Here is a 13,667-nt window from a genome sequence, read left to right as displayed (position 1 = left end):
CACTATACTATAATCCTTTTCCAATTAGGATAGTACATTGCAATCCTTTTCCAAGTAGGATTCTATATGTTATTCATATTCCTACTCATATTTTAACATTCCCCTCAAGCTGGTGCATACAAGGCATATGTACTAAGCTTGTTATGGATGTAATTAATACGAGGATCAGAGAGAAACTTAGTGAAGATATCTACAAGAAAACTGGTAAGGATTACTCTAAATGACTGGGAGACCTCAGTTTAACAGGAACAAGCTGAAAAAGCGGTCGAAAAAGTAGTGAAGACGCTGGAAAGATGACCTAGCGCTGGAAATTGTCAGAAACTGGTATAAAATATATGGGTCATCTCAAAATCAAGAGATGAGTAGATCTTGAACAAGAAAGTCACGAAAAAACTTGTTGGAACAAGCTCCCATGCGGATTATTAGATTTTACGACTGAAAAGCGGTCACAATCCAAGGAAAATTAAATGGGTAGGGTTGGAATAATGGTACGACCATACTGGAAAAGAGAAATTATATGGGTAGGATCGGAATGATGAAACGACCCTAGGAAAAAGAGAAATTATATGCGTAGGGTCGAAAAAATGGCACGACCCTCCAAGAAAAGAGAAATTATATGAATAGGATCAGAATGACGACACCACCCTACAGGAAAATAAGAATTATATGGGTAGGGTCAGAATGACGACACGACCCTATAGGAAAATAAGAATTATATGGATAGGGTCAAAATGACGGCACGACCCTATTAAAAAAGAGAAAATTATATGAAAAGGATTGAAGTGATCGCACGACCACGGGGTGGGAATGATGGCACGACCCTATACAAATCAGATCTGAGGAGTCACCGGAAAGAGGCACAGAACTACGTAAATTAGATCTGAGGAGTCATCGAAAAAACGCACGGTGCTATGCAACTCAGATATGTGAAAGTAGTCCGGAAAGATGTACGATACTACGCAAATTAAATATGAGAAGTTTTTCGGAGAGCTACGCAAATCGGATATGAAAAAGTAGTCACACAAAAGATACACGCTGCTACGCTAAGAAGATATGAGAAAGTAGTCACCAGAAAGATGCATTGTGCTACACAAATCAGATATGAGAAGCCACCGGAAAGAAGCATGGTGACCCAAGTTTTGCTAACATAATCATTGGCCAGACGGGATACAAAACCCTTCCTCTAAGAAAGAAGAAACCTAATAGGAAAGAGATCTTTTCCCAACAAGGAAACCTTTTTCCAACCAAGAAAAGTAATTCTAATTATGATAGAAAATCAGGTAAAGTAGGAAACTCAGAGCAAGTCCTAACAAATTTCCGCTTGGCCTGAATTTTCTAGCAAATCAATCTTGATCTTCTTCTTCATATAATATGCATCACTATTGCTTGTCACGATTAAAAACAAGGTTTAAAACATCATAGTTAAAAATTAATATTTTGTTTTTATTGTTAAAGATGCAGCAGCAGAAATGTTGAAAATATGATTGGAACTTCTTCTCAACATGTAGTTGAACAAAATCGTTATTATCATCAAATTGATTGCATCTTGATTTAAAGTCGCTTTAAACTGTCTTTAATCTCGTACCAAACCATTGGGCCTTTGAACCATAAGCTCTAATACCATGTGAGAAATATAGGAGAAAAGTATTATTGAATTGCTGTTTCTATATTATCACATTGAGACCCTAGTTATAGACACTATACTATAATCATTTTCCAATTAGGACAGTACATTGCAATCCTTTTCCAAGTAGGATTCAATATGCTATACATATTCCTACTCATATTCTAGCAGTTCTCAACCGGAGTCGTTCAAGACAATCCCATAGCTCCCTTGACTCTGAGTAATGTTCTTTTTGTCCCTAGTTGTCCCTTTAACCTTCTGTCAATTAGTCATTTGGCTAAGTTTTTAAATTGTTTGATCTCATTCTTTAGTAACATCTTTGTCATACAGGACCTCAATACGGGAAGGATGATTGGCGAAGGACATGAGTTTAATCAACTTTATTACTTTAATTTCCACGGGTCCACTACAGTTTGTTCGACCTACAACCTTTCAGATTTAACCCATGGGCGGTTGGGACGTCTGAGCTTATCCAAACTTCATAAAATAGTACCTAGCTTGTCCAAATTGTCTAAGTTAGATTGTGAGTTATGTTAATTGGGGAAGCACACCCACGCTACTTTTCCGTGTAGTCTTAAAAACAGTGCAGTCTCTTTTTCATTTAGTTCATTCTTATATTTAGGGTCCTCCTAGTAGGGTTAGTTCTACTTTGGACTAAGTATTTTGTTACTTTCATTAATAATTAACTCAAGGTGTACTTGGATTTCTTGATGAAAGATCGTTTTGAATTCCATATTTCGAACTTTTTATGCTGAAATATAAAATCAGTTTAGTGTTTCTATCACACTTCTTGTAATGATAATGCACATGAATATTTATCATCTCAATTTCAGCAGTTTATATCTTCTTGTGGCATACCATGCCAGGAAATGACAAATTGGCTCATCGTGCTCTTAAATGTGTCTTTCTCGGTTATTCAAGCGTACAGAAAAGATATTGATGCTTCTCACCTCACCTTCAGGGAAACCTTATATGTCCATTGGTGTTATTTTCTTTAGAAGGTCAACCCTACTTTACATCCCTTCATACTAAACAACCATACCCAGTGGATTCCCACAACATGGAGTCTATAGGTAGAGTGTACGCAATCCATAGCACTACTTGCAAAACAATTAAACGTTTCTAAGATTCTACCAGTTCATTTTTTGGGATCCCACCATAGTCTATGCTTCCACGTCACCTTTTACAGCTCTATCTTCCACTGATACACCTCCACCCTATTGACTTATCATCATAGTCTGTGTTCAGATGATTCACACCTGCCATTAGAATATATGCATGCTGAGGACTTGTCTACACTAGTGTTCAAGGAAGCATGACACAAAAAAGCAGCAAGGCTCCGTATCACGCATTACGCAAAGCGTGAAGGGGTGCAAGCGCACCATTAAAGTGAAGCGCAATTTAAAAGAAAAAAGACTAACTAGAGCGTCCAAACAGTAAGTCGGAACTAGAAAGACCATAACAACTATATAATCAAAATAAAGACTATATATAAGCAGAAGTTTAAATTAAACACCAAAATCACAGGTTTGATCACCGAAACACCCGTTGCAAAACAGACCAACAAAACCGCAAAACAAAGAAAGGGCATCCCGGTGCACTAAAGCTACCGCTATGTGCGGTATCCAGGGAAGGACCCCACCACAAGGGTGTATTATACGCAGCCTTACTTTGCATTTTTACAAGAGGCTGTTTCCAAGGCTTGAACTTGTGACCTCCAGGTCACATGGCAGCAACTTTACCGGTTACTCTAAGGCATAAAATCAACAAAACTGTAAAAAAGTTCAATAAAATAGAAACACAAACCAGGAAAAAGAAGAAAAACCAAATCTGAATTAATAACGTTTCAACATCTAATTCTTTTTCTAGAGCTCATCTACTTCAAGATTGTCCAAATCTTATTTTTCTTCATTACTATCATATTGTTCATCATCTTCAACTTCATCATCTTCCTCAAATCGGCTTGAAGTAGCAAATACTTTTCCCTAAATATAAAATTAGCATGAAGTGATTCTTTTTTTTAAATTTAAAATTGACCCTAAAAATAACATCAATGATGCGCTCGCATCGGCTCACTTCTTGCATCGACTCGCATCTCGCATAACCCTTCGACGCGCTTGCTTCTATAAGATTGGTTGCATCAGCCACACGCAGCGAGAAGGGCTACATTGCTTTACATCATCGCATTATGCGACGATGCGAGCGTATTCCTGAACATTGGTCTACACATCGTCCTTCCAAAACCACTCGAAAAGGTAATCGCTCTACTCGTAACCTCATCATATCTATACTCATTTGAGTTATCATAATTTATCACCAACCCATTCTGCCTTTGTATCATCACTATCATTTGTTGTCTATTCCAAACACCATAGGAGAAGCTCTTTCTTATCCAGGCTGGCAACAAGCTATGATTAAGGAGATGTCAGCCTTACACTCTACTGGTACTTAGGAGGTTGTTCCTCTACCTCCAGGTAAGTCTACAGTTGGTTGTCGTTAGGTATATATTGTGAAGGTTGGCCCTGAAGAGCATATTAATCACCTAAAGGCTCGACTATTGGCCAATGGTTATACACATATTTTGGTCTTGACTATAGTGATACCTTTTGTCTGGCTAAGATTGCTTCAATCGTCTCTTTTTATCCATGGATGGTGTTCGCAATTAGCCTCTCTACCAGTTGGATATTAAAATGTCTTCCTTCATGGAGATTTTGAAGATGAGGTATATATGGAGCAACCGCCAGGTTTTTTTTGCTCAGGGGAGTCTAGTAACATTGTGTGCATACTATGATGCCTAACCAATCTCCTCGAGCATGGTTTGGGAAGTTTAGCATGGTTATTCATAAGTTTGGTATTGTACGAAGTAAAGCTGATCATTCTGTGTTTTATTATCACTCTGCTCTAGGTTTGTTCATGTATTTGGAGGTATACGTTGATAACATAGTTATCACATGTAATGACGATAAAGGAATTATCAAATTGAAACATCACCTTTTCCAACACTTTCAAACTAAGGATCTTGGTTGATTAAAGTATTTCTTGGGCTCTGAGGTTGCTTAATCCAAGCCATTTCACAAAGAAGGTGTGCACTTGATATTCTTGAGGAGATAAGGATGACAAATTATAGGCCTAATGATTCTGCAATGAATTCAAATGTTAAGCTCCTACCAGGTCGAGGGAATCTCTTAGGCGATCATGCAAGATACAGAAGGGTGGTAGGAAAGTTGAATCATTTCACAATGACTTGACCTGATATTACCTTTCCAATTAGTGTTGCAAGTCGATTCTTGAATTATCCTTGTGACAGTCACAGTAATGTAGTTATTCACATTCTTAGATGCATAAATTCTATTCCAGGGAAAACACTATTTACACTATTTTACTATTTTACGAAGACCAAAGAAGTGAGAAATTATTGAATATTCATATGCAGACCGGGCAAGGTCACCCTCTGACAGATGATCCACTTTCTAATAGTGTGTTCTAGTTGGGGGGAATTTGTTATTTCGAAAAAGTAAGAAACAAAATATGGTTGCTAGATCTAGTGTAGAGGAAGAATATCAGACTATAACAGTTGCAACATGTGAACTCATATGAATCAAGCAACTAATGAAGGAGTTGAAATTTGGAGATACTAAAGAAATGAAACTTATGCGCAATAATGAAGTTGCACTTCAACGAGAGGACCAAACACATAGAGATTGTTTGTCATGTTATCAGAGAAAAATTAATAATAGGAGACACTGTCACAACATTCGTGCGGTCAAGTAATCAGCTTGCAGACATATTCATCAAGTATCAGCCGATCCTAGAATGGATTATTTATGTAACAAGCTTGGTATATATAAATTATATGCACCAGCTTGCGGGGGGTAGAATCCTGTGAATATTTTATAGAATAAATGTAAATATAATAGGTAGCTTGATTTACTTCTATTTTTAATCAGGTATTAATTTGTATTGATTAAGATTGATTTCTTTATTCAAATTCAATTCCAACTAATGGAATAGAAAATTCTTGAGTAGTCTATTTGCCTTTGAATGATAACTCCCAAATTGGGGATATAAAAAGAAAGGGAGTCCCAGTAATTTTTTTAATTGTGGATATGAATATGTAACTCACCTATGGTGAATGGTTCCGTCAATCATTTCAAGTTTAAGAAGTACAAGAAGCACTATTAAAGTTGTGTATCAACAAAAAGTCACTTAAGCAAGAATCCAACCTTTGAAGATGTTAGAATATGAGTATGAATAAGAATAGTATATAAAATCTTACTTGGAAAAGGATTCTAATGTAGTGTCCAAATTGGAAAAGGATTGAAATGTATACTCAATAAATATGGTCTCATTGTAATAATGTCGATACAATAATACAATAATATTCTTCTCTAACATTTCTTAGATAGTATCAGTCTCTACAATCTTGGTAGAGAATCAAAGAACTTTCACTGCCGGGGGCATCTATTACCCATACATTTCACTCATCTGGCCAATGATTATTTTAGCAAAAGTTGGGTCACCATGCTTATTTTCGGCGACTACTTTCTCATATCTGATTTGGTAGCACTGAGCATCTCTCCAGACTACTCATATTTAATTTACGTAGTACCATGCATCTTTCCAGACTATTTTCTCATATTTGAGTTGCATAGCAGTATGCGTCTTTTTGGTGACTCCTCTGATCTAATTTGTGTAGTTCCGCGTGTCTTTTCATTGAATCCTCAAATCTGATTTGCATAGGATGTCATCATTCCGACCCTACCCATATAATTTCTCTTTTTAATAGGGTTGTGTCGTCATTCCGACCCCACCCATATAATTTCTCTTTTTCACTAGTTTGTGCCGTCATTCCGACCCTACCCATATAATTTCTCTTTCTTAGTCGGGTCACATCGTCGTTCCGACCCTACCCATATAATTTTTTTTCATATTGTAACCACTTTTCAGCCATCAAATCTAATAATCCAGCCCGTGAGCATGTTCTGCCAAGTTTTACGGTGACTTTCTTATTCAAGATCTACTATCTCTTGATTTTGAGGTGACCCATATATTATATACCAGTTTTCAGCAATTTTCTAACGATAGATTGACTTTTGGCGATGTTTACTACTTTTCCAACCACTTTTCAATTTGTTCTTTTTCAACTGAAATTTCCTAGACGTCCCGAGCAGTACTTACTAGTTTTCTTGCAGATATCTTCACCAAGTCCCTCATTGTTCCTTGTATTAATTTCATTTGTAACAAGATTGGTACATATGACCTATATACACCATCTTGAGAAGGGGGGAGGTGTTAGAATATGAGTAGGAATAGCAATAGTATGTAAATGCTACTTGGAAAAGAATTCCAATGTAGTGTCTTACTTGAAAAAGGATTGGAATGTATTGTCTATAAATATTATCTCATTGTAATAATGTCGATACAACAATTCAATAATATTCTTCTCTAATAGTTCTCACAAAAGAGAATGAAATAAATGTTTTGGGATATAGTTTAGGGAGAGACACTAGCAATAGTTTCTCAAATATCACAAACTAGAGCATAAAGCAAAAGAACACAGACAACATAAGTATGTATATCCAAACCTCACCTAGATTGACTATTTGAGTTTGTCATAGCTGTCGCACGTTTCAAAAGTCCACATGCAATTAGGGATTCAGCTTGCTGAGGATCATAAAGTACCGCCTGTTCAGAAGCAGCATTGTGTAAACTAATTATTTGATCTCTTTGAACCACAGGAGTTATAGATTGGAAAAAAAAACACAACACAGAGAAGCAATAGAGCAGTTCAAAGGACAACCTCTCGCATGCCTTTAATAGATGATTGTTGGTTAAACAAGTCAGCCCCATCTTGAATTAAATCAAATATCTTTTCAAATTTTCCTTTCTCAGAACAGATCTCAAACATGGAAAGATAAAATATCCTGCATGTGAAGAATCATGAAAAAAAAAAAAAAACAGTTAGTGAATGCACGCATTTGAAGGACATACATGGAATTGCAACTGTTTATCCCATAATTAAGAATGAAATGACAGTTTTAGGGAAGTTCAAATCTCACGGACTAGGAAACTTCTAAAACAAACATATTGCACACAAAGAAGCTAATCCTTCTAGGTATGAAAATCCTTTAATTATTTATTTTGCTTTAAGCATCTCTGGTGAATAACATCAGTCATGATACAAGGATGAAGAGCACAAAGAGTACGAGGTATTGTCAAAGGTTCAAGTTGCGGATTGAAGACCCTTTTGGAGCCTTTCAAGCCTTGTTCATGCAAATAGGAGCTTAGCCTTGTGAAGAAGAGCTTTTAATACACTCCAAGGCAGCCTTGAAGATACTCCAAAGGTAGGGACATTACGGTCTTCTGAGACTCCCTTTCTACACTCCAAAGGAGCACCCTTCATTAAGGGTATTTTGGTCATTTGGTTGTAATAAGTATAAATAGACCCTTTAGCTTGTATTTTCCGGAGACTTTGATGAAATTGGATATTATTCTAAGATTGTAGCTTTAGTCTTGTAGTTTTAGCTCTCAAACCCAAAATTGGTTCCTTAAATACATTTGAAGTTAAGGTTTCACACTTGTATTGGGAAATTTGGCAAAAAAGGTGTGCTTGAGGAAGAGTGTTTCCTTTGGATCACCTAAGAGAGTGGTTTGATCTTACATTGGTGATGTGTGTTTGAAGGTTACACCTTCTAGTGCTATTCATTGGTGGAAGTAAGGGTCTCTCTATCTATCTTTAATTTCATGCAATTCTTCTTCTTCATCTCCTTCTGGTGTGTTGTTTCCCTGTGAACTTGCTGATTTTTGTTCCTTTAGTATCCATTTCGTGTTTGATAGTCCTTTAGGCTATCATTTGGTATCAAAGCCTTGCTTAGGGTTGTTCCCACAACTCTAATCCTTGGTTTTAGTGTTCTTATATAGAAAATCTCATCAAAAATGAGTCTAAAATCAGAAAATACGAAAAAAAAATTGGGTGTTTTCTTGGGTGTTTGTTGTAGATCCGAATTTTCCAAGTTAGATCTACAAGTTTTTGTTTTGTTTTGAAGATTTTTAGTGCTAGATCCTTTCTCCCAAGCACCTAGGGAGTCTAGATCTACATTTGGAACAACATTGGTCAATTTTGAGCTAGATCCACCATGGTTATGGCATTTTGAAGCTTCAAGAAGCTAGATCCATGTGGGTTTTGTGTTGTGGACGTTGGTTGGTTGTGATTTATTGTTATTTGAGCTCACCTTGGCCTAAGGAACCTAGATCTACAAAAAAAATCAGATTTGAAGTTCATTTGGTTAGGGGTTAAGCTTTGGTCAACTCTTAAATATTCATCTTGTTCTTCCATGTTCATCAAGTCTTGCTAAGGAAGAATATTCAAAGAGTGTGTTTGATCCAAAAAAGGAGAAGAAAGAGAGTGTACTTGGTATTTGTGAAAGAATATTCCTTGGCATATTCATTGTCATCCAAAGAAAGAAAAGACAAAGGAATAATCAAAGTACAAATTCAAGTACATTCCAAGTACAAAGGGGGGACCATTGTTTTTGAATTCATTTGAAGCTCCAAAAAGGCTTTCAAACCTTCATTTTTCCCTCCCAAACGAAATTCTTCTTCACCAAAGGGGTTCTAGGCCGAGACTTGAGAATTAGGATTGAAAAATTTGAAAACTCAAAGTCCAATCACAAGCTGCCACGTCATCACTAGCTAATCGGCCAAATTGAGTTCTTTGGTAGATTTCCTAGTTTCTAATTTTTTATTCTAGATTCTTTTAAGTTGATTCTACTACTAATTAGCAAACTAGTAAGTACCTACTAGGTTGGTAATTAGTCTAGAGTTTGTTTATTTCGTGTCTTCGATTTTTTGTGTGTTTTTCTCGTTTTTAAGTCGTAGTATTTTGTTGGTTCAAGTTCGTGCATCACTTATTTTGAGTCGTTTCAAACGAAGATCCATTCCGATTCAAAGCTTCTCACCTCTCAAGTAACTCGCCAAGTATTGCCGGTTCTCCAACACTTGTGAAGCCAAGTGTGAGGTGAGGCTGAGCGTGAGTGAAGTGAGGCTTTTGAACTAACTCGTTTGTTCATTTTGTAGGTTATTTTGCTTGCTGTTTTTGCACTTCGTAGGTACATTTTCCATGGAAACCGAAGGTACTACTTCCCAACCTTTGGGAAATGATGTTATGGGAGCTTTGATGGCCCAAATGGAGGCCTTGAGTCGAGAAATTAAGAGCGGAAATGATGCTATAAGGAGTGATATGGATTCAATGAGGGGTGACATGATTAGAATTAGAGCGAGGGTTGATAGACTATGTACACCAAAATCTCCACAATTCCAAACACCTCAAGTCCAAAGATCCTATACTTCACAAAATCCAATGACTCCTCTCCATGAGTTAGAAACCAAAGAGAGTGAGGCCAAGCCTCAAGATGGAGAGAAAATTATTAGTGAGGTACAAGAAGAATGTGAAGAAAAAAAGGGAAAAGGAAGGGAAAACCATGGGTAGTGAAGTTGGAAGGGGAAAAAAATGCTTGATTGTGGATCTTGTCCACAAGGGACCCTTTTAATTCACTAACACAAATACTAGCACTTTGCCTAGTATTTTATCTTCTCATGTCCAGGTTCAAGACCCTAGAAGTCCCGAGGAAAAGCCCAAGGAAGTTTTCTTCAAGCCCTTGGCCAAAAGTCTCCATTTTGGGATAAGCGAGGAAGAAGTGAATCCAAAGGGAAACCTTGACATATTCCCTTGTAATGTAGAGCATGAGGGCTGCCATGATGCGAAACCAAGTGAAGAAAACACTTCTCATAATCTACAAGGTAACAAAGCTATTTTCTACACTCCTAAAAAGCTTGAATTGTTGTGATGTGGCTTGAAGTAGCCAAAGTGGTGTAGTTGTGGATTGGATTAGTCAAGAAGTGTATGAATCTCCCTTTTGTGATACTCTTGGTGTTGATAGGTTGTATAAGGACGAAACTCTTGTTGTGAGTACGCAAGCACTAGTTGATCCTTTAGATGACAAAATCAACTCTTTTCGTAAGAATGATTTGTGTCCATCTAGTGCTAGCACTTATAACTTGAATAAGTTTCCATTATCATGTGACGTGTATTCACAAACTACATGACCCTCTTGTAGATGATAGTACCTTGGTTGATGTCTTCACACTTGATTCCTTCCTATACTACCTCTTTGCCTATGATGATAACCATGTTAATTTTGAATTGATATTATGTAGAGGTAGTAAGCTTGGTGGCTGTTTTCCTTTCTTGAATGAAGATGATTGTGAGTTTGATGCTCTAGTAAAAGGAATGGCTAACCTCCGCTTAGATTCTTGTATATTTCTTCCATTTGATATTCTTGAAATGTGAAGATTATAGTTGCTGGTCGTGCTCACTTACTTTCGATATTGATGCTATTCATGTCTTTGGTATCCTATATGTTAAGCTTTTCATGTCAAATACCAAGGATAAGTGGATGTATGTTAAGTGTGAACCACCTTGGAGTGATGATATAATTGTGGTACTAATGCTAACCCTCCTACCAAGAGGATTGTGTGCTAGTTTTCTTCCCTCTTTGGTTTTGCAAGGTGTGAATTTGAGGACAAATTCCTTTCAAGATCTAGAGGATGATACAAGCATAAAGAGCACAAAGAGTACCAGGTATTGTCAAAGGTTCAAGTTGCGGATTGAAGACCCTTTTGGAGCCTTTCAAGCCTTGTTCATGCAAATAGAAGCTTAGCTTTGTGAAGAAGAGCTTTTAATACACTCCAAGGCAGCCTTGAATATACTCCAAAGGCGCCTCAACTTAGGGACATTATGGTCTTTTGAGACTCCCTTTCTACACTCCAAAGGAGCACCCTTCATTTAGGGAATTTTGGTCATTTAGTTGTAATAAGTATAAATAGACCCTTTAGCTTGTATTTTTCGGAGACTTTGATGAAATTGAATATTATTCTTAGATTGTAGCTTTAGTCTTGTAGTTTTAGCTCTCAAACCCAAAATTGGTTCCTTGAATACATTTGAAGTTAAGGTTTCACTTGTATTGGGAAATTTGGCAAGAAATGTGTGCTTGAGGAAGAGTGTTTCCTTTGGGTCACCTAATAGAGTGGTTTGATCTTACATTGGTAATGTGTGTTTGAAGGTTTGATACACCTTCTAGTGCTATTCATTGGCGGAAGTGAGGGTCTCTCTATCTATCTTTAATTTCATGCAATTCTTCTTCTTCATCTCCTTCTAGTGTGTTGTTTTCTCTTTGTGAACTTGCTGATTTTTGTTCCTTTAGTGTCCATTTCGTGTTTGATAGTCCTTTAGGCTATCAAGTCAAGTGCACGAATAAAAATCAAATATAGATCAGAAATGACAGCACCTCCGTGACTGCATCTTGTTGCCTTCTTCTTGTGATAAAATTCGACAAAGAGACAGAGGCACCATACCAGGGTCCCTTCCGCACCCAAAGATGGTATGAGTCTTCCCAGAACCACTTGGTCCCAATGCAGCCAACATGCCACTCTTACCCTTCAGAAAATCCTCAACTAAAGGATTCACCATTTTTTCATAAACTTCCCTCTGCAACACAAATAACAATGTCAATCAACAACAGCAAGCATCTCGACTCCAAACTAGAGAATCCCGGATATATTTCAATTTAATACTAAAAAAACTTTTAATATAAATGTAATTTCTGATTTTCTGAAAATATACACAAATAACCTGAGATGCTTCTGACGAGAAGACTTGTGAAAAACCTTGATAAACTTCTGATTTAATACGTTTGCCATCTTGTAAGCTCTGTGGAGGCGATACGGTAACGGTATGTGCATCATTCACTGTCACACAGACTGCATTGCTCTTTTTGAGTTTCTTCGGCAACGTAATGGTGGACTTAGGGTTTTTAGGCCACGAATTTTTTGTCTTCTTCAATCCAGCGACCGTTTTTTCTTTTTTCAGTATTTCTCTTTGAGAAATTAATGTTCGGATTCTCATATATACCTTGAGATTCTCTGATGATGCCGTCTCTATAAGTTGTTTTTCAGGGACTTCCATGGACAGAATGTCTTCAATGGGGAATGAAGAAATATTTCGCGGTGGTGATGATGAAGTTCGGAGAACCGAAGCAGGAGCAGCGGAGGACGGTGTTGGTCTTGCCTTCCGGTGAGGGTTCCGTCGAATGGTTACCGTGCACGGATAAGGTGAAGACCCTTTCATCTCCATTTCTTTTTCTATATACAGTAGTAGTTCAGAACTAATTCATCAAAAAGGGGCGAAATATTTAAACAGGAAATTGAGTCAAAGGTGTCTTATCATTTGGCATGGCGTATTGAAATAAATGATGTACGTAGAAGTTAATACTCAATATTAATATTTCGTTTGGTATATTTTTTAATTTATGTATGACTAATATAAATATCAATTATATATTTTATGAAAAATGACCTAAAATGTCCTTTAATTATGTTAAATAGACTTGAAATGTTCTTTCCGTTTACCTATTGGGTTTATTTTGCCCTTCATTTAACAGCTGAATATTGGGTCCAGTTTATTTATGACATGGCATATTTCTATTCGATAATTATTACTTAATTAAGCTAATTTCCTCTAAATACCCAACCCACCCAGCCAAATAATTCGACCCAACAAATATAACCTGCTCCAATTCCTTTAACAAAAAAGAATCCTCATTTGAAGAAAATGAAGAAAAAATCCATTTTAATATGTTCATCTCCTCTCTTTTCTCCACTCCACCATCTTCTCAATCAACAATATAAACTATTGGAGAAATACCTCCAAGAATAATGTGCAATTTCCAACACTTGTTTATCGTGATAGCCCAAAATAAGCACCAATGAGAATGTCAAAATAAAAATAAGGACACCATAGTCATATCTTGCCTTCAATTTTGGCAGAAATCTCAAATATGACACAATTGCAGTTGCATATCAAGTTACAAAAATGACATTAGAACGTACATTATACGAAAAAAGAATTCAATCTAAGGTGTGTTCAATCAGTACGGAGGAAAAAATGTTCCTGTGATAATGAGCTTCTTTAATTTAATTAATGTTG

At 36.7% G+C, this 13,667-nt stretch overlaps 1 protein-coding gene across 6 annotated transcripts in view; it reads right to left on the bottom strand.

Moving 5' to 3' along the window:
* The window catches only part of LOC107838951 (kinesin-like protein KIN-6), a 51,267-nt gene extending 38,341 nt beyond the window's left edge, over positions 1–12,926 (bottom strand). For 5 of the 6 annotated variants that reach the window (XM_047395719.1, XM_016682245.2, XM_047395720.1 and 2 more), the window contains exons 1-4: positions 12,315–12,926; positions 11,971–12,170; positions 7,425–7,548; positions 7,215–7,309 (exon numbers count right to left, since the gene is read on the bottom strand). In XM_047395719.1, the coding sequence (XP_047251675.1) occupies positions 7,215–7,309; positions 7,425–7,548; positions 11,971–12,170; positions 12,315–12,815 (920 nt within the window). In that variant the 5' untranslated portion in view covers positions 12,816–12,926. Of the gene's footprint in view, positions 1–7,214; positions 7,310–7,424; positions 7,549–11,970; positions 12,171–12,314 lie in introns of those variants that run through there. The other variant, XM_047395723.1, reaches the window with a different exon arrangement.
* Between the last annotated feature and the right edge of the window lie 741 nt (positions 12,927–13,667).

This window comes from Capsicum annuum, chromosome 8 (genome assembly GCF_002878395.1).
Source record: "Capsicum annuum cultivar UCD-10X-F1 chromosome 8, UCD10Xv1.1, whole genome shotgun sequence".
In the NCBI taxonomy this organism is placed as follows: Eukaryota; Viridiplantae; Streptophyta; class Magnoliopsida; order Solanales; family Solanaceae; genus Capsicum; species Capsicum annuum.
The sequence above is the reverse complement of the archived record's forward strand: the minus strand, read 5'-3'. Positions and strand labels throughout refer to the sequence as shown.